Source organism: Orbicella franksi, chromosome 13 (assembly GCF_964199315.1).
Source record: "Orbicella franksi chromosome 13, jaOrbFran1.1, whole genome shotgun sequence".
NCBI classification, from domain to species: domain Eukaryota; kingdom Metazoa; phylum Cnidaria; class Anthozoa; order Scleractinia; family Merulinidae; genus Orbicella; species Orbicella franksi.
The window spans coordinates 11,832,841-11,856,901 of NC_138157.1; the positions used below are offsets into that span (position 1 = coordinate 11,832,841).

The 24,061-nt window shown below is 39.2% G+C and overlaps 2 protein-coding genes across 6 annotated transcripts in view; one reads left to right on the forward strand and one right to left on the reverse strand.

Annotated features, from left to right (window-relative positions):
• LOC145466639 (ubiquitin carboxyl-terminal hydrolase CYLD-like) overlaps positions 1-2,291 on the forward strand; it is a 70,630-nt gene extending 68,339 nt beyond the window's left edge. For all 3 annotated transcript variants that reach the window (XM_081450353.1, XM_081450352.1, XM_081450354.1), the window contains exon 14: positions 534-2,291. In XM_081450353.1, coding sequence (XP_081306479.1) covers positions 534-721 — 188 coding nt within the window. In that variant the 3' untranslated portion in view covers positions 722-2,291. The remainder of the gene's footprint in view (positions 1-533) is intronic.
• Positions 2,292-2,432: 141 nt separating this feature from the next.
• The window catches only part of LOC145466635 (Golgi apparatus protein 1-like), a 29,143-nt gene continuing 7,514 nt past the window's right edge, over positions 2,433-24,061 (reverse strand). For all 3 annotated transcript variants that reach the window (XM_081450348.1, XM_081450347.1, XM_081450346.1), the window contains 22 exons: positions 22,871-23,006; positions 21,618-21,844; positions 21,014-21,141; positions 19,671-19,772; positions 18,650-18,794; positions 17,808-17,945; positions 16,545-16,631; positions 14,767-14,829; positions 14,196-14,306; positions 13,192-13,280; positions 12,744-12,858; positions 12,334-12,426; positions 11,947-12,018; positions 10,816-10,881; positions 9,490-9,569; positions 8,694-8,737; positions 8,308-8,423; positions 7,645-7,746; positions 7,160-7,252; positions 6,687-6,807; positions 5,898-6,004; positions 2,433-5,314 (listed from right to left, as the gene is read on the reverse strand). In XM_081450348.1, coding sequence (XP_081306474.1) covers positions 5,147-5,314; positions 5,898-6,004; positions 6,687-6,807; positions 7,160-7,252; positions 7,645-7,746; positions 8,308-8,423; positions 8,694-8,737; positions 9,490-9,569; positions 10,816-10,881; positions 11,947-12,018; positions 12,334-12,426; positions 12,744-12,858; positions 13,192-13,280; positions 14,196-14,306; positions 14,767-14,829; positions 16,545-16,631; positions 17,808-17,945; positions 18,650-18,794; positions 19,671-19,772; positions 21,014-21,141; positions 21,618-21,844; positions 22,871-23,006 — 2,403 coding nt within the window. In that variant the 3' untranslated portion in view covers positions 2,433-5,146. The remainder of the gene's footprint in view (positions 5,315-5,897; positions 6,005-6,686; positions 6,808-7,159; positions 7,253-7,644; positions 7,747-8,307; positions 8,424-8,693; positions 8,738-9,489; positions 9,570-10,815; positions 10,882-11,946; positions 12,019-12,333; positions 12,427-12,743; positions 12,859-13,191; positions 13,281-14,195; positions 14,307-14,766; positions 14,830-16,544; positions 16,632-17,807; positions 17,946-18,649; positions 18,795-19,670; positions 19,773-21,013; positions 21,142-21,617; positions 21,845-22,870; positions 23,007-24,061) is intronic.

Here is a 24,061-nt window from a genome sequence, read left to right on the forward strand (position 1 = left end):
GTCGACAGGGATGAAATTAAAGAAACACAACCAAAATAGTGGAACACAAACTTATATCGTTCGCGACTATTGTGGCTTTGTGGACTCTTGTAACTCTACTGATAAAGGTAATTCGGATACTTCTGAAGTGGAAATATATACAAGACAAAAATTATGCCATTTTGGCCGCTATGTTACGAAAGCGAAGCTATTTTGTCAAAAAGGCTTCGCTCCGGTCATCCGGACTGGAGTGTTCATATGGGAAAATTTTCATCCTGTTTACCGAGATCTCGGTCGCAAAAACCGAGATCTCGGTAACCGGGCCAGCCCGGCAACTCATATGAACACATCGAAATTTTTACAAAGGAAAGAGTGGCGAGGTGAGATCTCGAAAACCAAGCCAGCCCGGTTGACCGGTCTCATATGAAGAGGCCCTAAGGTTAGCATCGATTTGGACAGAATTTTGTACATTGCAAAAAATATTTATAATAAGACGATTTGTTGTAATTAACTCAATCAGAGTGCTTTCTTTTGTTTAACTTGTGATTATTCAGGAGAGAGAAATGGCTACAACATCCCTAAGGTGAGTCCATGCCCCGAGGCACTGGAGTGGCTCTCCAAAGATACCAAGGAAATTCTGGCTGCCAAAGAGAGAGGCGAGATTCCTGAAAAAGTCCGTCGCCTCCTGGGAGATGGATATCTGTGTATGTACCAGAACCTGGACATGACCATGTACAAATAAATCACGTGACACTCGCGTGCACGGACTACAACATTTTCCTTACCACGTGCATCGCACGTGAAGGAGACCTAACCTTGCAATGTACACGTAAAGTGCTTGTACATAAGACGGCGTAGCCTAGTGAACTGCACGCCTATTCTGAAGGCGTAAACTTTTATTAAGCACGTGAACTGCACGTGTTTCAGCCACTACTTTGATCACGTGAGCACCGCTTGCAAGACTCAATCGGGACTTTGTTCTTGTAATCGAAACATTCCCTTGTACTGATAGCTAACGCGACTAATAGACTGCACAATATGTTGTTTTACATTAGAACGATTTATTAGATAATGAATCAATGAGCGTATGTATTGGCACAACTCATTACCTGGTAACAGTAATATCTATGTCAAACCAATTGTTAGTTAATTGTTATTAATTATAGTTGTAAGGTTTGATACCATTATTATGTTACTTTTCGGCCAGAAGTGTAAATATGATTATTTTCTGTATCTGGTGTAAAGTTCAGCAATTCTAAGGAAGCTGTAAATACCATATCTATTGATTAGCTTGGCAGTGAGAGGCGAAATTAGTTCGAGAATACTCAGACCTTAATTAGTCAATTTACAGCTTCTTTGCAACTATTTTGATTAACAAAGGAATGGTCTTTCCTGCTCATAAGTCTTCCGTTTACATTAACCTTGATCTCTGGTTAAAATATACCTCGAGTGTTAAGTAACAGGGGGCGTACAGTCTGGAATTCGTGAAAGTATGGAACTCTACAAACTTGTTTTCCAGAGGTGGAAAAAGTATGAGAAAAAAATATAAAGCCTATACCAATAGTTAGAAAATCTTGAGTTTTTTTTCTAATCGGCATGAGTGTTTTTTAGCTAAGTGAAATTTTTGTCACTTGTAGAAATTCATTAAATTTGTCAAAACCAAAATGTCCAATCACAGAATCTCGAAAACTCTCTCCACCCCACCCCCTGGAAACGTTTGGGCTGTCCTTGTTTGTCGAGCTTTGTAACAATCAATGACAGTCGAACCTCTACTGACGGCCACCTGTATAACTGTTACGTATTTATGTTACAATAAGCATTTCTTATGAAAGACAACAATGTTGCACCCGTGAAAAAAGACGGGGCTACCTTCCCATAATGGCCACCTCTCTACGACGGCCACTTTCTTATGTCCCCAAGTGGGCCGTTGTAGAAAGGTTCGACTGTATTAACCTGATTGTCAAAATGAGGAAATGAATTGTAAACTTGGGTCTAGAAAATGAGGCCACCCCAAGTACAGACCAAATCAGTGGGTCGTGTCACTATTATGCTACAGAACATCAACAAACGCAGAAATGAGGGCATATGGGAAACGTCACGGATAGCAATGGAAAACATTGGAAATGCAAAAAGGAATCCATCGGAAACTCTTGGGAAAGAGGAGAAGGCAACGTATGCTAAATCATTCGGAACGAACAAAAGAGGTGCGAAGGTAGGAACACGGTGAAAGGTGAGAGGGTAGGTACGGGAAAACCTGGCCTGTTCCAGGCTCTCGGTAGTTGGGAAGAAAAGAGGGCGAGCGAGAGAAAAAACCCGGGAGGATTTTTCTCTCGATTGCCCTCTTCTGTTTTTTTCTCTCGTCCCCAGCTACCGACAGCCTGGAACAGGCTAGGGAGAACCCAAAGGAGCGCACGTAACCGTTTGGATTTACCGCAAACTGTTGATACGAATATTTCAGTTGTTGAGAGCACAGAAGTTACAGACGTCTCTCGCCCAGCTTTAATAGCCACGTTTACTTTCAGTTACACGAATACAGATTTCAAGTACGAGTATGTTCAGTACAGTTGCTGCTAAATTATAGAGCGGTTTCAAATCACTCTGGTTCAAATTCCAACCTCACAAAACCAAGAAGCTGCGCATAGCGTAAACACTGCTCGCATTATCCAACAAAGCGCGAAAAATGTTTTGCGTAACTCAGCTTCTGATTGGTCGACACGACAGACTTTTTTCTCTTGGCAAGCTAGAAAATAGGCCTGGAACTAGCTTGAAACTGAGGCCAACGCGGGGAGTCCCGACATTTCAAATCTCTTTTTAATGATATTCCCCCGCGTGAGCCTCCATTGCAGGCTAGTTCCAGTCCAATACCGAGAATACAAGTATTGCCTGTTTAGCACGGATTTCCCCGAGTCAGTCGAAAGCGATGACAAAACAAGCACATAGTCATTGGAAACCGCCCTGAATTGGCCTGAACATAACAATTTCTACAGGTATTTTCTACAAGCAAGGTTCGAACCGCAGTTAATACTTTTAAAAATAAATTCACTACCTAGTTTCGTTAACAATACAACTGAACGTGAAACTGGGAGACCAAGAAGTAGATAATCACGGTTTGTGAACAATGATTAAAAAAGGCGCGGGGAAAATCGCCACTTAACACATTTCATTTATCTACACCTTGATATCAGTGAAAAACTTACCACCTAGCTAAATACAAGCAGAAACTATTTATATAGTTCTCCTAATAGATGACCATGAAGCCCTCCTACTTGAAATGTTGCTGCAACAGAAGCTAGCTTTCAAAATTATACAACTATATTCAGATAATCGAAATAAAACCCTTCGCTAGTAAGTGGTACTACGAATTAAATTTGAAATCAATTTACCCAAACATAATTATTCATAATAGTTATACAGGCTTTTTGAGCCTGTTTTGGACGGTTTTGACAAAGCTTCTTTTTCATAGACTACAAGATACAAAAAAAAAAAAACCTGTACAGTAAGTCTTGACCGGAGTTCAATCTAGAAGCCTAGTCTTACAGCAGGCCGACTAAAAGATAAACTGTTAACTAGGTGAGTTCACCGACATTTACCCACGCACAACCTAGACCCCCCAGTTTTCCCTTTTCTGGCTCACAAACATAGAAGACCTCGTTTATACACAGGTTGTCCCTTGGCTCCGCCCTACTCCCTACTTCTGCCTTCCCCCTTCCCCAACAACCCCGTCTGATAACGTAACGATTCTTAACTTTCTTTTTCAACAAAAGTAGTAGAAACTGTACTTGAAAGGAAAGGACAGACTAGTGAGGCCCTTTCATGGGGTTTTCGGGATGTGGGATATTTGGGTAAAATATGTATAGGATACAGGATATCTGGGAATTAATGATATATAGGATATTCAGATCAGATAAAACGGAATATCGAGTAGGAAAATATCGAGTAGCAAAATATCGAGTAGGAAATTAACGGGATACGGGATATTTCGGCCAAAAATTAACGGGATGTGGGGTACCCCCTCTCCCCCATCACTGTGGCCTCACCGGTATATCCTGGTTCTGGAAAATTCTTTTTCTGGATATGAATAAGTCCTTAATGCAAACACAAATTCAAAACAAAAATACACTAAAGTATTCGGCAAGTGCAAAACCCGGCATAGGCTAGGCCGAGCCACAAGTTGCTCCGCAACCTTTTCCCTTTTGTTCGGTAACTTTTCTGGTTTTAGAGCTGGCTCTTTGTTATAATGGCAACTTTGTTAGACATTGGTTATCAACTTCATATCTGCTAAATCATGATTTTTATCTACATCATTAGCAACATCTGAGTAGAAGACCACAAAATAATTTCGATTCTCCATCACACGATAAATAAAACATGAAAATGAAAATCCAAAAACACAAAAAAGACGCGGAAAGGATGGCAGGTCAAAAATTAACTTCTACTGTGAAAACGATCCAGAAAAATGTCCAAACCTAAACTAATTAGAATTACTTTTTACAAGAATGAGCAAATTCTAGACTACATTTAGGAATACTGAAGCCACGTTTGAAGGAAAAAAATTGGCAACTACTCAGCAACGTTCTGGGAAATGTAAACAACACGAGGCTGGGTTTAGCAAAGGCATAAGGAGCCCTGAAGGGTGCTCTTATAGCTCTCGATGATACCACTAACAACACTAGTGCTTAACTACTTTGTTATTTTTCCCTTTTCAAATTATTTTTATTGAAAAGTACTGACACGGAAGACTTTCAACAACCGCATATCAGTCACGGTTTATAATCTGCCCATGAACCTGACCAATTTAATCCCATGCAATGTTACGAGCTGGAAGCCGCCGCATAATTTGGCGGGATCACGTAAGTTCTATACAACGGTGTTTTCCCGCCAAAAGATGCCGCGTCCGTCACAACTTCAAATTCATTTCCTGCCAAAAACATAACAAATGATAAAATACAGTTGAATTTCTTGTTCCGTGCCATACCGTCAACATCCCACCCGTGGCTTGATTGTTCTTAGCATATAAATGAAGAGTCGTGTGAATATTTTAAAATCAAGTTACTCGTGAGATGTTGCATGACATAAGCTAGTAGAATGCTACGCCTTAATTGCATGTCCGTCGTTGTTGTTATTCGAGAGATGTATTCCACAGGTGTCCTGGCAAAATATCCATTATTTAGCGATCTTTGACTTCTTTTCTGATTCGCTTGGACAGTCGGCCAAACACTAGCCCACCAACAAATATGAGCGCCAAACAAGTAGCAAAAATGACGAAGAAGTAGTTCTTGGATGGCGAAGAAGAGATGGCTAAAGCGAGATCACCGATAGTTTCAGGAGGTGCGACCTTGAAAAACGCAAAGAAATAATAAGTAAAACTTGTATAGTAAGACGTTCCGATTTTACATCATGACAACAAGCACAGACGAAGTTCTTTTAACAAGTTCAAGAGTTGCTCAATGATAGCCAGAGCGTGGGGATATTCTAGAAAACTGTTTTCTAGAATTTCCCCGCGCTCTGGCTATCATTGAGTGAACTCGCAGATCTAAAGTATCCTGGAGAAAACCTCTTTCTCATTACACACCAGCAAACCTGCACACATTACACAACAAAACACCATAAATGAAAACGTTTGAGAAGATAATATTCTCTTACAAATAGAACGAAGACCAACCCCTTTCCATTAGCACTTTAGCCGCTGTCTTGGGTCGAGTTTTAACTTGTGAATCGATCAAGAAGGCAAGGTCCAATTCCTTACATTGGTCCTTAACATAACCGTGTCACACTTCCTTGCCATTAGATGTATAGCATAGCATATAGCATAGCATAGATGTTCAAGAATGAGATTTTTTGGCAGTTTGAAAAATTCCAAGGATTTCAATGCTGAGAGGCATAGCTGAACGTGTGTTACCACAAATTTGAACTCGTACCTTTGCTGCTAGTTCCCACATCTTCATTCTGCTCGACAAATGTAGCAGACATTCTCTATCAAAACGAGCTGGATTCGATTCGTGGGCTTCCAAGAGACACTTCATTACTGTGTACACAATGACACCAACCATTCAAGCTAATTAACTATAATTATGTGTATTCTGAGTCTCCAAGCTACAGCTTAAGGGCCGTAGGTGGTCACCGTTGAGACCATGAAAACTAAACTATGGTAAAACCACAAAAATTTACAACGTAAGCAAGAACGTGCAGCCGTTGCCAAGCGCGGGAAAGAAAGGGCCAGACAACGCGCGCACGCCGAGTCTTAACGGATTTGGCTTTTCCTGATTGGTCAAAGGTCTGATGCGTTTGCTCTGATTGGTTAGAGCGCGTGGTACGAGTTACATAAACAGGGCGCTTTCCATTTAAACATTTGAAACTCGGGTAAACGGTACGGTAATTTCCTTGGATTGTTTCCGAAAAATCCTAAACTACGGATTTTTCGAGAACTTTCCAGTTCTTTTTACAATTGAGTGTAAAATTTTCGAAATGCAAACCATTCAACCGAAAATTCACTGCATGGAGTTTCAAAATTTTGGGTACATATAATTCGCGCGCTGTTGTCTAGAAATTTCGGAAAATTCAAACCGGAATTTTAAACCGTCAAATGGAAAGTGCCCACAGGGTTCACATGCGGCTGAGACAATCTGTCCTCTATTAGGGTATGTTTGACTGAGTGCCTTCCACAGCGAATGATCTAGAAAACACTCAACAAAAGTACTGTAATTTACCTTTTCCTCGACCAAATGGTATATCGGAACAGTGACGCTTGACATCCACTGCGCATGCCCTGTATAACAACGGGTCAGATTGTACGTCTGTGCGACCCTCTCTCATCTGACGAACTATCTCCTACAAAACAAACAGAAAATTATACGTGACTACCGCTTAGTTGCAAATACCGGCATAGTTTTAAGCAAAATAGTGACTCGACAAAATAGAATCGAGCATTACGCTGAGGTAATATACCGGAAACGCAAATTCATTTCAGTTATAAGTACTCCCGAGTATCAGTCCATGGACTTACACTCAGCTAGGGCTCTTGCGATATAACAATAAAATTTCTCCCATACCAAAGCCCAGTTCTGTGCTGCTGGTTTGTTTTTTACGTCATTAAAACGTTCCCAACATTTTTCATTGGATAATTGTAGAACTTCACAACACAAGACCCTTCCACTCCTGTAAAGAACTTAACATGACTTACCACGCGACAACGCTGTGATGCAATTGATCCTAAATGCAATTTGAGACACTCTTCCACGCCAGATGGAGGAATATCGCTACAGAACTTGCCAATCTGACAGAAACAAAAATATTCTCAGTTTAAGTAAAACCACACTATACAAATAACTGCCCGGGTGTTACGTAACAATTACGACTACGAGCCCGAGGTTTCTAAGAGCTAATAGTCTAGGAGGCGTAGCTGTGTTGACTATTGCTCGTAGAAAACAGGTCGAGTATAATCCAAATGTTTCACGCATCAGTCTTGATGCATCCATACACTATCCCTCCCCTCCCCTCACCCACCCTACCCCACCCCTCCTCAAGATAAGCATACTAACATCATCAGCACACTCTTTGGACAGCCTGTAGTCACGTGCAGCTTCACGCATCAGTCTTGACGCATCTCCTCCCTATCCCTCCTCTCACCCACCCTACCCCACCCCTCCTCAAGATAAGCATACTTACATCTTCAGCACACTCTTTGGACAGCCTAGCATCCATTCTGTAATCACGTGCAGCTTCACGCATCAGTCTCTTGACGTAGGCCATGCACTCATCAGAAAGACGCTGAAATGGAAATTGATTCAGATCATATGTCTAAACACTCTTACAATGGCGAAGCAGGGCAAAAGCGCAGTTAATCTTAAAATTTCAACCAGTCTTTGCCTTGTTAGAAAGTTGTGTAGGCATTCACGAGCAATGTGGAAGTTGTCTAGCGAGCTTCTCACTATGACAATACTACAGGTTTGATGTTACCTAGCAACGGAGCGCCTTATCGAAGTATCAGAACTTTGTCTGGCCTGCACAGCAGCATGAAACAACAAGAAAATCTAGTACGAGTGCCCCTATAGAATACAATGCGCAAAAGGCCATTTCCAAATTGCCTTTTGCCTCTGCGTCAAAACGTCTTTGTGTGAAACCATTTATATGAAAATGTGTTTCCCTTACAGGTTCATTTTCATGCAAATCAAACTTATTTTCATAAGAAAAGTTTTGCACGAGGCCTCGTTTTGAAACAGAGGCACAAGGTAACTCGGAAATCGCCTACTGCCTCCTCACTAAAAACTGCTCATGTCAGTAATTTAGCAGTATATGGTTTAATGTGAACAATAAATCATCAAAACATACTTCATAGTGCTGCTTCAGGCACTCCACGATCTTTCCTCCACCGGGATTGACATCCTTGCAGAACTTAGGAACGTCTCGCTTGCAGGACTTGACCAGCTGTGGGTCGAGTTGAAAGTCTGAAACAAAAAAAAGATATATATATGTTACCGCGTTATTTTAAATCAATTTGTGTTACTTACACATCCACTCTTAACTTCACGTTTGCTACGATAACACAGCCTCCAGCTCCAGCACTCAATGAATACTACACCACTAAACCTCGCAAGCCCCTACCTCAAGCTTATCATACCCCCCTTCAATCCACTACACCTCACCACCCCCCCCCCTCCCAAGACACACACACAATGCATTGCGGTATGTGAGGTGGGGAAGGTTCCATAACATACCTTTCGATTGCCTGATCTGTCTTTTGATGATCATGTCACGACAACTAAAGCATTTGATAAGTAAACATGATTTCAGTAATGGATGCCATGCATTTCAGTAATGTTAGTCATACAGTGCAAGTTAAGGTGATTCGTCAAGAATAAAAGTTGCCGAAAAATGTTTTTGAAACTTTCCGTGAATCTTCCCTACCAGGCACTGTATCGAATAAAAAAGATAGGTCACCATTCTCGCTAAGTAGGTATGATGGGCCAAACTTACACCATTTATGCCTAATCAAGCGCGTTATTTTATCGGTTGAAGTTACATTTTGCGGTAGTTGAAAGCAACGGTTATTAAAGTAATACTTGAAAAACTCTTGATAGGTAGAAAGTATCGGGCGCATGGAACAATGTAATGTATAATTATGCAACAAAAAATATACGTCGCCATGCTCGTTTAAGAGAAAACGAGCATTTATTTCGCTGTCGAGCTAGGCTAGAGGGAAATCTCTTGCGTTGGTCACACAAGAAGCCATTTTCATGTTCTCGGTATTGGACTGGGACTAGCTTGCAGAGGAGGTTCTTTCGGGGGAATATCATTAAAAAGAGATTAATGACATCTGCATTTGAAAAGACTCCCCGCATTAGCCTCACTTGCAAGCTAGTTCCAGTCCAATACCGAGAACATGAACACGGTCTATTGGGATTCATTTACAGACACGCGAGTTAGAGGAGCATAGAGCACGAAAGTACTGCTCGAAAGCTCAAAGACAAAATTTCCTAGATTGATTCTAGAAGTAAAGAATTTGAAAACTACCCTTCCTCCATGTTTGGATCATTTTTGTTCGTTCTGAGGCAAGAAAATATCTCTGATGGTTTAACATCGTCGCAAAACATCTGAAAACAAGAGAGAAAGGAGTCAATATAGCTGTTCCCAAGAGAGCACGAAGACAGTTAATCCCTCACAAAAGTCTCATTCAATCTGAAGGTAATCTTCCTCAAGTTATTTTTAGACATGGTATCCAGTTCTTCTTCGGCTAATTCCACCACGCGCGTTGCGTGGATGTTCTCGTGGAGGATCAAAATGTGTGTAAAAGCCGCTTGGGCTGTGTACGTGATCAAATTCTGCGTCACAGGATTGGCTATTTCGTGACCCTACTAGGATTTCCGAGACCAGAAGTCAGCTAAGAATAACTTGAGAGAGGTTACCTCAACATAGAGCCTAGATGGGGATTAACTCTCTTATCCTTCAGCCTCTGTTGCTGTTACCTGGTTATCTAAGGTGGTGTAGGAATTCATGCAGTAACACTTATGATGAATTTGACCACAAAAAAATATATAATCACCAAATAATGACAGATCAGATTTTCGTTTGAGAGTCTTGAATCCATATATTGTACAATGCAGTTCTACCATACATTATTACAAGAAGCAATGGCTGATTGATTATAGAGATAACTTCGTAAGGCAAAGAAAACTGGGAGAAATATCCCCCTACAAGCATGAATAGAGGCGTTTTCACTGCACAAATTGGTGTTCTAAAACTATAGGAAAGTTTTGCATAAGATAAGAACTCATATCACAGGAAAAAAAATCGCATTGTTTGCGTACATCAAGATAGCGACCGTGACTTCGAGTGAAAATGCTTTGTACTAACTTTGAGTAACTTTGAGTAAGACTTCCAGAGGTGAATACAAGAATCTGACCCGCTGATTGGTAAAAAACTTGGCTTAATACAGTGCACTTGCATAAAACATCAAGTTGCGGGTGTCAAGCGAAACAACGTTTCAGTGCCATACCAGCAAACCTCCAAGTCTCTTGGAGGGCAACTGGCTTCTGACTACAGCACTCTTAAGACACAACCCCTACCCCAACATTGTTCATATACCTAGATAAGTTTTGAAGAAAGTAAGTTTTCAAGACGGAAATGGTTTTCAAGAAGTTTAAAAATCAGTAACAGGTCAAAATTACTTTTATTACTCAAGTCATGGCTTCGAAATTAGTTTGAGCTTAGTTTCACTGCTGGCTTCAAAATTACTTTGTCCATACTTGCTCAATATTGAAAGTTGCCAAGGTTAATACTGTTGCACTTTACAAACTAACAGACAGTCGGACAAACAGAAAGACAGACAGACAGACATACCTTGATCATTTTCTTACAAGATCGTCTCAGTTTGTAATCCAGCTCAGGGTCTTGCATCTCTTCCTCCTGAAATGAAAAGGAACGCAAACAAGGACTGTTATTACATTCAGCCGCTCGACAAAGAATCAGTGACACTTGAAATGGCAGGATGTATAGTGGCCAGACATTTAGCATCTGGATTGAGAGGTACAGGTTTGTACTTTGCCAGGGTCAGGCGAAAAACCCACACCCTTGTGTTGTATTCTTGGTTGGTAAAGTCTGTATTATAGCCTAGTGGCTCCAGATTCTTCCAGATTCTGTAGCATGAAGTGACTAGTAATACTGATGCTCCCACACAAGACCACTGCAGGGTTACCTCCAACACGGAATTTGCCAGTACCCATTTATACACCTGATTGAAGAAAGACACTGCGAGAGTAAAGAGTCTTGCCCAAGAACTCAGCACAATAATCCCAGCCAGGTCTCAAAGCAGGAAAGCTTGATCCAGGAGCATGTACACAAAAATGGCTTGAATGCTTAGACTCTCTGATCTCAATCAAGGATCTCTCAAACCTTCACGCACGCCTTAAAAACAGTTCTACATACAGTCAACTACTCTCGCTATTACGGAATTACGAACGCTTTCGTGGTACCAAAATGACAATTTTATTGTTTTGACTCTCGATAAAGCAAACACCACGTACTTCTCATATAACATAATTATGTAAAATTACAGTCTGCTGTTCATCATTTGTCAAAATACACTTCAAAAGACCTCTGGAATGTTTATTTTCATATCAATTCTTTACCACATAAAAGATTTAAAATAACTTCACAGACATTGTCTATGTTATTTATTCCATGTTAAGGGAACTCTTTATCTCAAACACCGCTATTACGGACTCTCGCTGTTAAGGACACTAAGCGACGTCCCCGGGCGTGTCGGCTATAACGAGAGTTGACTGTATTAGCATGTGCAAACTTTCACAAACACATAAACTAAGCTAAAAACGGATCGAGAAGTGAGCAGAATTAGAGTTCCACATTACAATTTGTTTTATTCAGCAAAGAGCTATTGAAGATTAGGTAAGTTGTGAAATAAACTGTTCTAATACAGCACCATTTCGCTGATAACATCCACTCCTTTCCTACCTCACGTTTGAAGAGGGTGTCTTTACATTTCGGTGATAACTTGAATTCGTTATCCTTAAGGCACTCTAAAACCTGCACAAGAGAAAATTTCAAGAAACATCAATCAATCGGCAGTCAATCAGTCATTAAGTCTGTCAATCAGTCAATCAGTCAGTCAGTCAATCAGTCAGTCAGTCAGTCAGTCAGTCAGTCACTCAGTCAGTCAATCAGTCAGTCAGTCAATAAGTCAGTTTCTGTTTTGTCTTCTGTCTGTCTGTCTGTCTGTCCTTTTGTAACAAATATCTACTTTGGCTGTAGTTTATTCTTGCAAAATACAAAAAAAAAAATGATTGATTGGGTCAATGAAGTATGCAGCAACAGTGATGCTCAGACATGCGCAAAACTTACCTTAGCTTGACCATAAGTAACGTCACTGCAAAAGGCTTTTATGTCTTTAATGCACGACGTAAGCATCACAGGATCAAACAGGATATCTTCAGACTGAAAGCAAATAATACATTGCAAATTATCAAACATTATTATAATTGTTATCATCATCATCATTACCAAATTTATGATCAACTTCTTGATGGTAGTTTAAAGACTACATCAGGCCAAGTACCCCATACTGTCAGGGTACTGGGCAACAAGAAACTCAGATTATCTCTACTACGCCCTAGATGGGGGATGCTTGTTCATAAAAGGGTTTTCTCAACTATTAAATTCATGGGTTTGTCCAATGCAACAACCCTCCCCCACTCTCCGTGAGTAGCAAATAACCGAATTCCTGGACCCCCCAAAAATCAAATCTGACTTGCCTCTTCCTCCTTCTCGACTCTCAGTTGCTTACGACATTTATCAGAAATAGAGTGTTCCTTTTCTTGAATAACGGCATCACGGATGGCTTTACTCAAACAAACAATTAGATCATGCCTGAAAGAAACATTCGACACAAACAAGTCAAGTCAAGTCGAGCCATCTTTATTTAAGCATGGTAGTCCCATCAGCCATAGGCTGGTATCAAAAGGGGCCCTGCGTAAAATTAAGACTACATGATAAAAAATTCAGAATTTAAACATGGTTAGTATAAGGGTTTGTACACTCACAAAAAAGAAAGAAAAAAGTGTCGGAGCCCAGGATTGTTAAAAACTGGATAGTATATCAGGCAATACAACTGATTTCTCAATTGATTACCCAAAGTTTACCCATTAATGTTATTGATAATCAATTAAAGGTCAAAAGTCGTGGCTTGAGTTCAATTCTCACTTGCTCTTTGAATCCATGCAGTGCCTTTTAGCATCCTCTTGGCAGGCTTTTTTAAATTGAGGAGAAAACTTAAAATTCTTCATTTCAACCTAACAAGGAAAGAAAAGTAAAAACACTGAACAAATGAAAAATATCAATGGATCATATACACCAACAGTGAAAACCCCACAAGTGGACACCCTTGAAAACGTAAAGTTTTTGGCTAGGAAAGGTGCTGGCCTACAAGATAAAAATGAACTCTGTTTGTATGCGTTAGAGTTAGGGTTAGCATTTGCTTATGGGAGGCATCTGTAAGTGGACCTTCAACGGTATATAAAATACAGACAGAGAATGTAATGCACAGAAATAAACCTCACAGTCACATTTGCAATTTACGGTGGCTCGTAATGGTTTCCAGCCGTTATACTCTGACACTTTATCTAAGTGATGTTAGAACATTTGTTTGCACAAATGCCCAATCATTGGTGAACAAGTTGTAGTCATCTTTTAGATAAAATAGGTTACGACAGCAATAATAAAACCTGTCAAAAAACACCCTTAATTTTAGCTTTGAGTGTTAATAATTAAAAAAAGCTCAGTGAAACCCAGTTCTTATTATGAAATTGCGATGGACCTGTTAACATGCAACTTTTTGCAAAGTTTAAATTTAAATTTTCGTAAGTTTGAAATGCCTCTGAACCCCACCTACATGTTTTTTTGTTTTTTTGTTTTTTTGTTTTTTTTTCCGACTTTGCAAAAAGCTCTATCTTAATATGTTTATAACCACTCACAGTTTGGAGAAATTTAAATTACAGAAATACTGTAAGACTGGGATTTACAGTATTAGTTTTAAATAAGATAATCAAGCTGGTAAAAATAATTCTTAAGGGAGGGGGATAAGTCCGCATCAGGTGTCCTGTGGTGTTTAACAGGCACACAATTATGCAACTAGGAGCACACCATCCCCCCATCCCTTCAGAAAAACAGCATTAAATCCTTTTTAATTTAAGGTTTTCCCAACTTACAAGTTGCCAGTGCTCAATTGCAGCATGACACTTCTCATCCATCCCTTGATCATTTTTGTGTTCAACCAAGCAAGGCAGAACTCCTTCTGTGTTCCCATGGGTAACAATATCCTATCAAGTCAAAACACAACATCCCCATGAACAATTGCTCGTGTTTCGATGATACAAAATTCTACAACTATTACAAAAACCGAAATGAAAATGCAGCAACTAAACGTACTCTTTCTAGTCTGAGCTCTGCGACTGCTGAACGACAACTAACTGACACGGCCGATTTGAATTAAATTAGTTAAGACTTAAATTCAAGCATGCAGTGTTTTGTTCACCCGTACCAACAGACGGTGTTAGTGTTAATGAACAAACGTTTGCCGCAACAGTTTGTGTATCTATATAACATCAACATTGAAGTATGATGAATGTAACAACTTCTACTTCTATTTTCTCATAAAATGTTTAATATGTATCTCCTCATGGCCAAGAGACAATCCTTCAAGGCCAGAGTTTCTTGTAAGTATGCACCGAGCACAGAAAAATTTAGACAAATAAATTTAATGCTACAACCTGAAATTACCTCACAGAACTTTGTAACCATACCAGAGCAAGCACGCACCAGAGTTCTGTCAAGCTTATAATCCTGTTAAGAAACCGGCAATAACTTTTTAAATGATCAGCTAATAAATTTCAGCCTTTTCTGTAACATGATGGATATATATTTAACTTCTCCTTCAGTAATCAGGTGTTTCATTCAACATTTCAAACAGGAGGGCAACTGGTTTTCACAGTAGGGCAAAACATTTTGAACTGAAGTTCTATTAGAAAAACGTTCCTCTAGATGGTCAAACCAGGCGGGAAAAATCATCCTCACAACCAGTAAATTTGTACCGTGCCCAACCCTTAAAGAAACCTGATTATTCATTACAATTGAAGGCTTTCGTGCAAAAAGGGTGTGTGTAGCTTTTTGGGCCGATTTTTATTTTTTTGCCAGACTGAGCTAATTTTTGGCAGACTGACTTGTGTTGACATGAAAAGCATAATTGCGTAATTGTTTTTGTTGATTTGCACTTCGTTTTTGAGAAATAATGTGTGCAAAAGAATCAGTTTTCCAAGGGTATCTTTTGGAGATCTTTTGTTGAACGAAAAACAAAAGAAACCTTTTGTTTTGCTAAACGATGAAGTCACCGAAGCGTGGCATTTGCTCCTAGTTTTATTATTCATATTACGCTACCCTCTAATTACTGGGAGTCTTTAGATCAATTTTATGTATAGTGTAGTTAATAATTTACGAAGTCATTCTTAACTTAGTTTAGTTTTTATCCTTATATTATGTTATTTAGACAGGACCCCTTTGATAACAGTACTCTTGCACTGAAGGGCTATCCTGTATGAATATTCGCTATTATTTATTTATTATTTATTTGCTTTGTTAGCCCAAGCAAATAAGGCGCTAAATGGGCCGGATTCAAGGTTGTTTTGTTGTGATACCAGTTCGATACAAGGTCCAGCGATTTTTTTTTTCCGCTCTATTTCTCTACTTCTTTCAGAAATCAAAACATCTATTTAAAAAAAATCATGCTGTTGAAGCTGCTAAAAGTAACCGTTTAAGATCGTGTCATGTCAAAATCCACTTTCGAAGGATTCACTCCAAAAGATGCCGCTTGAAAAACTGAGTTTTTTTGCCTACATTATTCCTCGAAAGCGAAGTGCAAATCAACAAAAACAATTACACAATGATGCTTTTCACGTCAAAACAAGTCAGTCTGCCAAAAATTAGCTTGATCCTGCAAAAAATAAAAATCAGTCCAACAAGCTATACAAGCCCTTTTTGCATGAAAGCCTTCAATTGCGAGTAAACATTTGACAAGATCAGTGTTATTCATCAGCTAGGATATATTTCTGATTTACCACCTTTATCCTTAGGAATCAGATGGCCTTTGGTAATCCGCAATGAAGACCTGTGGGAGATTACCATTGACCAGGAAAGGATGTCTAGCCAAATACGCAGAAGAAAGAGGTGGTGGATTAGGCATATGCTCAGGAAACCTCAGGACTATGTGACAAGGCAAGTGCTATTTTGGAACCCGCAGGCCAGGAGGAAACGGGTCACCCCAAACTGACCAGGAAATGATCAGTGGACCAAGAACTACGTCAATCTAGATCTGATTGGCAGAAATTTGCTAGACTAGCCCAAGATCATTCCAAATAGTGCGCTTTCGTGGATGCCCTATGCTCCTCATAGGAGCCACAGGGTCAAGAGACTAGAGACCACCAAACTCTCAGTAGCTAACATTAAACACACTGGGATGGGGTATGGGAGGCAGTAAGAGGAATTTGGTAATGGAGATAACTAACCTCGCCTTCCTCCTCTGTGAATGCACTAATGACGTCACTGCATTTAGTGGTCAGGTTGTTAAATTTCTCCTGCAAACACTGAATCTCCTATAAAGCAAGGCCAAAACAGCAATTAACGCCCAAGTCGCTAGTGGAGGGAAGGTGCCTACAAAGCCCGGGGGCTGCAACCGCAGTCACATCCCCAGGCGCTAAAAGACCCGACTGGCCTGCCAAACCGGCAACTGAGCCACGAGCCCCCCGTGCCAGGCCACTTTCAGGCACCCGTCACACTCGGACCAGATAGCTAAGTGGAAAAAAAAAATTGCTGAAAAAAAAGGGGGAATAGGGAGGGAATGCCGAGAACCACTAAACTACTATAATTCAACCGACAACACCACGCTAACAGAGCAACGAACACACTGCAAGCGCATGAGACGACAACGCACGTACTAACCAAGAGTACCACTGGACAATGTCAGCCCCAGGGCTCCCACAGCCATATGACTGCTGCAAAACGCTATAGAACGCAATAAACGCTTAACAAATGCTAACAGACGGCCAAGACGCTAACAAACGCCTACAAAAACGTTGCTGACCAGACTAGCTCCTAGTCGTTAACTATATCAAATTCCATTTAACTATATCAAATAAATGTAAGTGCCTGTCCACAAATCTTGCCTGTGAAGCCTGCAAAACAATCTCATTCCTTGCAGAATAAATATATGCCCAACATGACAATACCATGACAACAGCATGACTGTGTTATGCAGTGTTGTCTATACATTGCTGCTTTTATACCCAAGCATAAAGCGATATGAAGGGTGATTGTTAATGTCTTATTAACCAAGCTTGCTAGGGACCATACTGGGAAATATTGGCCCTTGGTCTTTTTTTAAAGACTTCTGGCTGATACTCTCCCAACACAGCACTGACGCTTGGTAAACAAGATATATATAATAACTGGTTATAATGGTTTTTTAAGACACTGGACCAAAACTGTCTTGAAACAACCACTCCAACTCAAAATTCTAACTAAACCAAATGGCCTCAAATTCCTAAAAATGAAAATTCTATTTTCCAGCTGACAAGTTGTCTTCCTTGATTGAGGGTTTCTTTAGGAGGGGAGAGGTGGTACACTTGTCATTCTCCATAAGTATTTTTGAGGTTTTACTCTGTCCTCTCTTGTTTACACCCTGCCCTGTCATTTTTCCCAGAATACCATGAACTGCACAGGCTAAATTCCTTCCACAATGTTCTGATAGTGTTCTTGTTTAGGTCTATTACCTCTCCTTTTCCAAGTTGTTCACTGCAGTGTTTTGCAAGATCCTGTACACAAGCTGTTTGTATTTCAGGCATCAGATGGACATCAACAGCTCTTTGATGCATCACACGCTGCACATGAGCAGCACATTTGGGTGAAACCTGCACAACAGGTAACAATAATTAATAGGTCTTTCTGAACTTCTTTCCACCTTTGCTTAAATTCATTTTCAAATATTAATCATGGAAATATACTATCAGATTAACCTTTTTTTTTCCACAAGGACTTGCTTTAAAGCAGAGGAGAGAACTATTGGCCAGAAGTTAAAGGGGAAATTTAGCAATAACAATCACAAACCTAAAGACAACGTTAATAAGATTTAGATGCGTTCTGCATGTCTAGTAGTATTAAAACAGGTTCCAGCTGACTATACTACGATGGTGATCAATTCCAGAAAGAAAAATGAACAATTAACTGTCACGATTCATGTTCTCAGAATACAACGAACATTTCATGTTCTGTTTTGCAGAAGAAGGCTAAGAAATCTACAGAGATGGACAATGCACACGTGTGACTGTTGTTCTGCTCATGAAACCTTTTGTTTTCTGATGCTCTTATTGCCACTGCTGTTTTGGTTTGCTAAGGTCCCTATTAACCAAGTAGGGGAAGGGAGGGGCATCTGTAAACACATGCAAGAATAGGTTCTCAGCATCATTACCCTGTTAAAAAAATACAGCTAAGGAGAGTAAGAAATCACTGTCTTGACGTCTTAACAAAATCTCAAAACAAGCATTCATTTCACGAATTGTAAATTGATTTTTGCAAATTAGCAGTTGGAAAGGAAAGCAGTAAAAACTGTTCTGACCTTTGTTTGTGTATCAAGGACAACATGCCTATAAAGACATGATATAATGAGGCTGCTGGGGTATGAGTCTTGATCATCCAGGCTGGGAGCATTGCAGATGGTCTTAACATCATCTTGGCAAGCTTTCTTCAATACAGGATCAAGTCTGAAACGATCACACAGTATTTTCACTCCCTAAGAAATAGAAAATCCTAGCTTCTACACTAGTAACTCAAAGTTCATGAAGTTTTACCCCATTCAACAAGGGAACATTTTTCATCACTAGTCAATCAGTTCCTCAGATTTCATTGCTTAAGTCAACTTACAAGGTAAACAGATGATTTTCACAGATTAACATACCTTTGCACAGTGACACACAGTCAGCTGTTTATTTTCATTACCATCATTTTTATCAACAAATATTAGTGGTCATTCTATTCCTGACCCAGGGGTATCATAAACTCTGCGAGATGCACACACAGGGAATCATCATGATAGTTGTATGCAATGTCTCAAAGATGTCATGCACATTATGAATACAACTACCATGACTTCCTGCGTGGAAGTCTCATTGGGGGAAAGGTCCATGGTTTGACTTGTGTCTCATAAACCTTTTTCATAGGGAAGAAATGAACATCTAAAAAGTGGCATTTGCTTAATCAGGCTATAGGTTAAGGAGACACCATCATGTATGCAGTGATTTTTCCAGCATTATTGTGGCAGTCCTAAATTTATGGCATCATGAAATAAGTTTTTCGCAATGACCACAGATTTCCAATTTGACATTGCAACAGTGTGCATGTGAAACCCATTAAGACACTTTTAATTTATAGCTTCAACTGCACACTTATATTTATTTGATAGTGACTTTCACTGCAACTGTAGAACATTATAACATTATTTAATAGGTTTCAATGAGTGAAAATAGACCTTTAATTAAGGTTTTGGCTTTTCAAGGTCACACTCTTGATAGTGCACCTTTAAGCTGATACAGAGTTACGTTGCAACAACCAGTTAAAGGGCCAAAACAGTGCATTCTTACTCAATGTCCCTTGCAATGAAAAATTCCAAGTGCAATAACTGTTCCTCACACTCAGGTATCATGTTATCTGTGTGAAGATTCTCCATCAGACATGACAAAACCCTGTTATTCAAAAATGCACGTGAATAATTAATATTTAATGATGACAAAATAATTATTATTAACAATATACTGCATGTTATTTCACAAGTTGTATAATTATATGTACAGTGTACATTAGTGCTGATAGAATCTCTTTCTTAAAGCCTTCATGACTTCTAGCTTTGTTCATGTGGCCTTCCACATACATGTATGAAGTGTCTAACTTACTGACCTTAAAGGATTGCATAGTTTATTGCTGTCATGACAACCATCATTGTTACAAAGTTAACCAAATCATATTGCATTTTGGTACCAGGGCCGGGTTGTTCAAAAGCCCGTTAACACTAACCCAGGATTAAAAGTTAACCGGGGTAACAATTTTTCTTCTATAAAAATGTTATCCACCGCTTATGTTCTGTGTAGTTTGAGATTACTCATGCTCAAAACTGAAGGGCAAAAAATATAAAAAGAACACCTTGCTGAAAAACTACAAAATTGAAATCAAAATTCTCTCTTATCCTGGGTTAGCTTAATCGGGCTTTGAACAACCTGACCCTGGTACATATAATGACCATTTTGAAGCACCAATTTGGTTCAAGGAAGATGATGTCAGTAATTAATTTGTACAGTGTGATTGTCCAGGTAAAGGTACAGTAGTTCTGAAAAGAATAGGACCTGACATTTCTATCATTTCAGCAATCTGAACAGAGTTAGGCAATCTTTTGATTCAATTGACACTGAACATGACTTCTGCTAAGATTGTTTCAATGACAGTCCCCTGCCAGTAACAGTTCTTTTCTGAACTATCCTCACCTCAACAATAACACCATCAAATCTACTCGTATTTAAATGCTGAGGTTCTGAAGTGTTCACGTACATTTGAACTTTGTGCATATTTGATTCCAATTTGTCTGTTGATGGAGTAGATGTCCTGTTAGAAGGTTACAGAATTTCCCCCATTTGAATTTCAAACTTTTAACTTTGCAATTTTGCAAGGTCTGGACATTGCTGTCATAATTTCAACACAAGACATGTTGTTTGTCATCAGTTCATCAACCGTCAAGTCGCTGTGTCAATACTGTGTGGCATGAAGACATGATGTGACATGTCAGAATTTCATCACAACAGGGCCTCACAGTATGACAGAATGAGCGAACAAAAGTATTCAAAAAGAGATTGATTGACTGACAGACAGACAGACAGACAGACTGACTGACTGATTCATTTAATAAGTAAGTGAGCTAGTTAGCTTGACGACTTACATTACATCTCCTTCCTTTTTGCCTTTATCCTTACACACAGTCTGAACAACGGGTTCACATGCTTGGTACAAAGTATGATCAATGCGGTAATCACTCCCAGCACCAGTTTCCTCCAAAAGTTCCTCAATCTGTCAACCCGCAAATGTCAACATATCAACATATCAACATATCAACATATCAACATATCGTAAGTCGTTTTGAAGTATATTAGTTTCTAAGTTAATTGGTTCCAATTCAAAGACAGCACTAATGTAATTAGAATTTTGAATATACCACAAGTTTTTTCACTCAAGAGGCATTCTCAAAGACTTCTTAACCTCAAAATTTGTTGCTGAGGTGATTATCAGTAATTGAACTTGTTGTACAATCCAAGGAGTAACCAAAGTTTCTCACAATAATAGTACAGTCTGAATTGCACCCTGACAATCAGTCTAATTACTATGATTACTTGTTGGGTGTTTGGTGCTTTTCTTCTTTTACAGTGAGGTTAGTAATAAAATTATTATAATTATTACTTTAGGCTTTTTGTTAAATGAAACTTATTATTATATGAACATGATCACAAAAAACGATTTTTAATAGCCTTTCTTTTCATATTACTTACAGCCTTCAAGCACTGTGGCCTAATGACATCATCCTTTCCCTCATTTTCCTCTGCCAAGTCCATTAAACAGTCGATGGTCTTCCCTTCCTTCATTTCTCCTTTGCTACAACGTTTTTGAATTTCCACATCACACTGTGCAACAATCTCAGGATTGATGGAGTAATCTTGCATCAGCTGTTGCCTCAGATCAAATAACTCTGCCTGACACTTGCCGCTAACTTTTTGATCTGCAGGTCATCAAAAGTCAAAATTTAATATTTTTTGTTGCAGATAACTTAGTTTCACATAGTAGTCGTCATCTACCAAACAATGTTAACAATTCTCCCTTCACCCACTTTTGCCCATTCAGGAATTACATTATATTCAAAAACCTGAGCTATCCTTAGTTTAGATGCATCCCACAGGTATATTGCTTCTACTCAACAGGCCTTTGCATTTGGGTGATAACTGATACATCTTAACTTAAGAGGGCATTACAATTCTGGTTCTTGTAACGTAACAGAGAATAAAATTCAAATCAATTCAAATTCAATTCAATTCAATTTTAACTAACTGTTTCCACTTTTGACACCACAAAATTCTCCACAAAGGAAACAAAATGTTTTCAATTACTTGGATGATCATTCTGAGATAGGTAATGAGAAATGTCTATTGAATTTAATAATAACATGAAAAGTTCTCATCAATTTCTGCAGAGAATCATGGTAGTTGTATTCATCATCTTGGAGCGGATATTTGTTTCAATGAATACAACTACCATGGTTCCCTGCTTGCATCTCGTAGAGGGAATTGGCAATTGTTTCTACCTGCTTTCCTATGTAGCTGTGCTTACAACTGAAGTACAAAACACGTGGTTCATAAATCATGTTTATACAGACTGTATCTAGTATGAATACTTAAAAAACAGCCCTAAGAAAATACGCATGCTGATTGGTTAAAAATCATGTTTCTATAACTTGATAGAAACACAGAACTAGTACCAGTTGTTGACATAATTGTGGCGCGAGCGAAGAGAATTTACATTTTGATAATCAAAGTTAACAAGTAGTTTTAATTTTTTTGTTACGGTGTTTCCTAAAAGAAATAGAAAACATGTTCTCCGTGTTTCTATCGAGTTATAGAAACACTTGTGAAAGTTTGGGAGAACTCGAAAAAGCTGTGGAAACAACATTTCTCGTTCTCCCAAACTTCCACTCTTGTTTCTATGACTCGATAGAAACACAGTACATGTTTTCTATTTCTTAAATAATTACCATCTTGAACAGCTTTCTCCAAGCAAATCAGAATGTTTGCCAGAGCTCCATGTCTTGTGTTTCCTTTTTCACATTCATATTGATCCTTGTATTGTTGATAAAACTTCATGCAATTCTTCATCAATGGATAGTTGGCCTAGTAAGAAGAAATAAAGCAAAATTAAAACAGTGTGAGTTTGACTTTATCCATCAAGTAACAGCCAGGTGAACAGTTCTACATGGGTGTGTGTATATTCCATTTACAAAAACTCTCCACAAATTCTTGTTGGGGTGTAAATAAAGTATAACTTCTTGGCCAAGTCCACTGGAATGTTTCCAGGAGCAGTATACTGTAGCCACAGAATTTTTAACTAGATTTCCCATTTTCCATTTGGCTGCTACAAAATAATACAAATCCATATTCTGTTTGTACCCATTGTTGTAATATTTGCACCAGTTCCACTGGCATTTTACAGTGCAGCCATTTCAGTCAATATGGTCACAAGTACACAACAAGAGACTGTGTGTTGTAATTGAAGGGGTGAGTGCAAAACCATGCCAAGTGAGGGTTTGGGTGAAAAAAAAATTTTTCGTGAAAGGGCTTGAATTTTTGCATGTGGTCTTCAATGTAATAGAAAAACGTGGCCCTGTATTTTTGTCACTGGTTTTTGCTTCGTTTTTGAGTTATAACGTATGCAAAAATACTTGGCTTTTCCTAGCCATGTCTTTAGGAGTTTATTATTTTGTTGAATAGCAAACAGGCAGACTGTTTATAGTGTATGAGGTCAAAATCAAATCTCACAGCATATATAGAGCGGAAATCTGGGAACAGATTGTTTACATCGGTTATTGTGACATGAACACAACATGTGAATCGATCGAGTGTCAAACAAAATACATCAAACAAAAAAGAGATGTGCCGCATTAGAGCTCTGCCAACTAATATCTTAAGCATTGTTTTAAAGTACCTTGCATGCCTGCCTGGTGGTTGAGAGGCATCATAAAGTCTCGATAAACCTGTAAGTCATCAGCACGTTTTAAAGAATCAAAATGTGTTCTGAAACTTCGAAGGCAGCTGATATACCGCAATCGTGTTATCAGCGTTTGAAGTCAGAGCAAGCCAGGCAGCAAAGTCCAAGAGCAGTTCTTGCCCGAGAAAAATACCCTCTGGTGAGTCGTGGCCCAATTGCCAAGCGTTGCTAGCATCAAAGT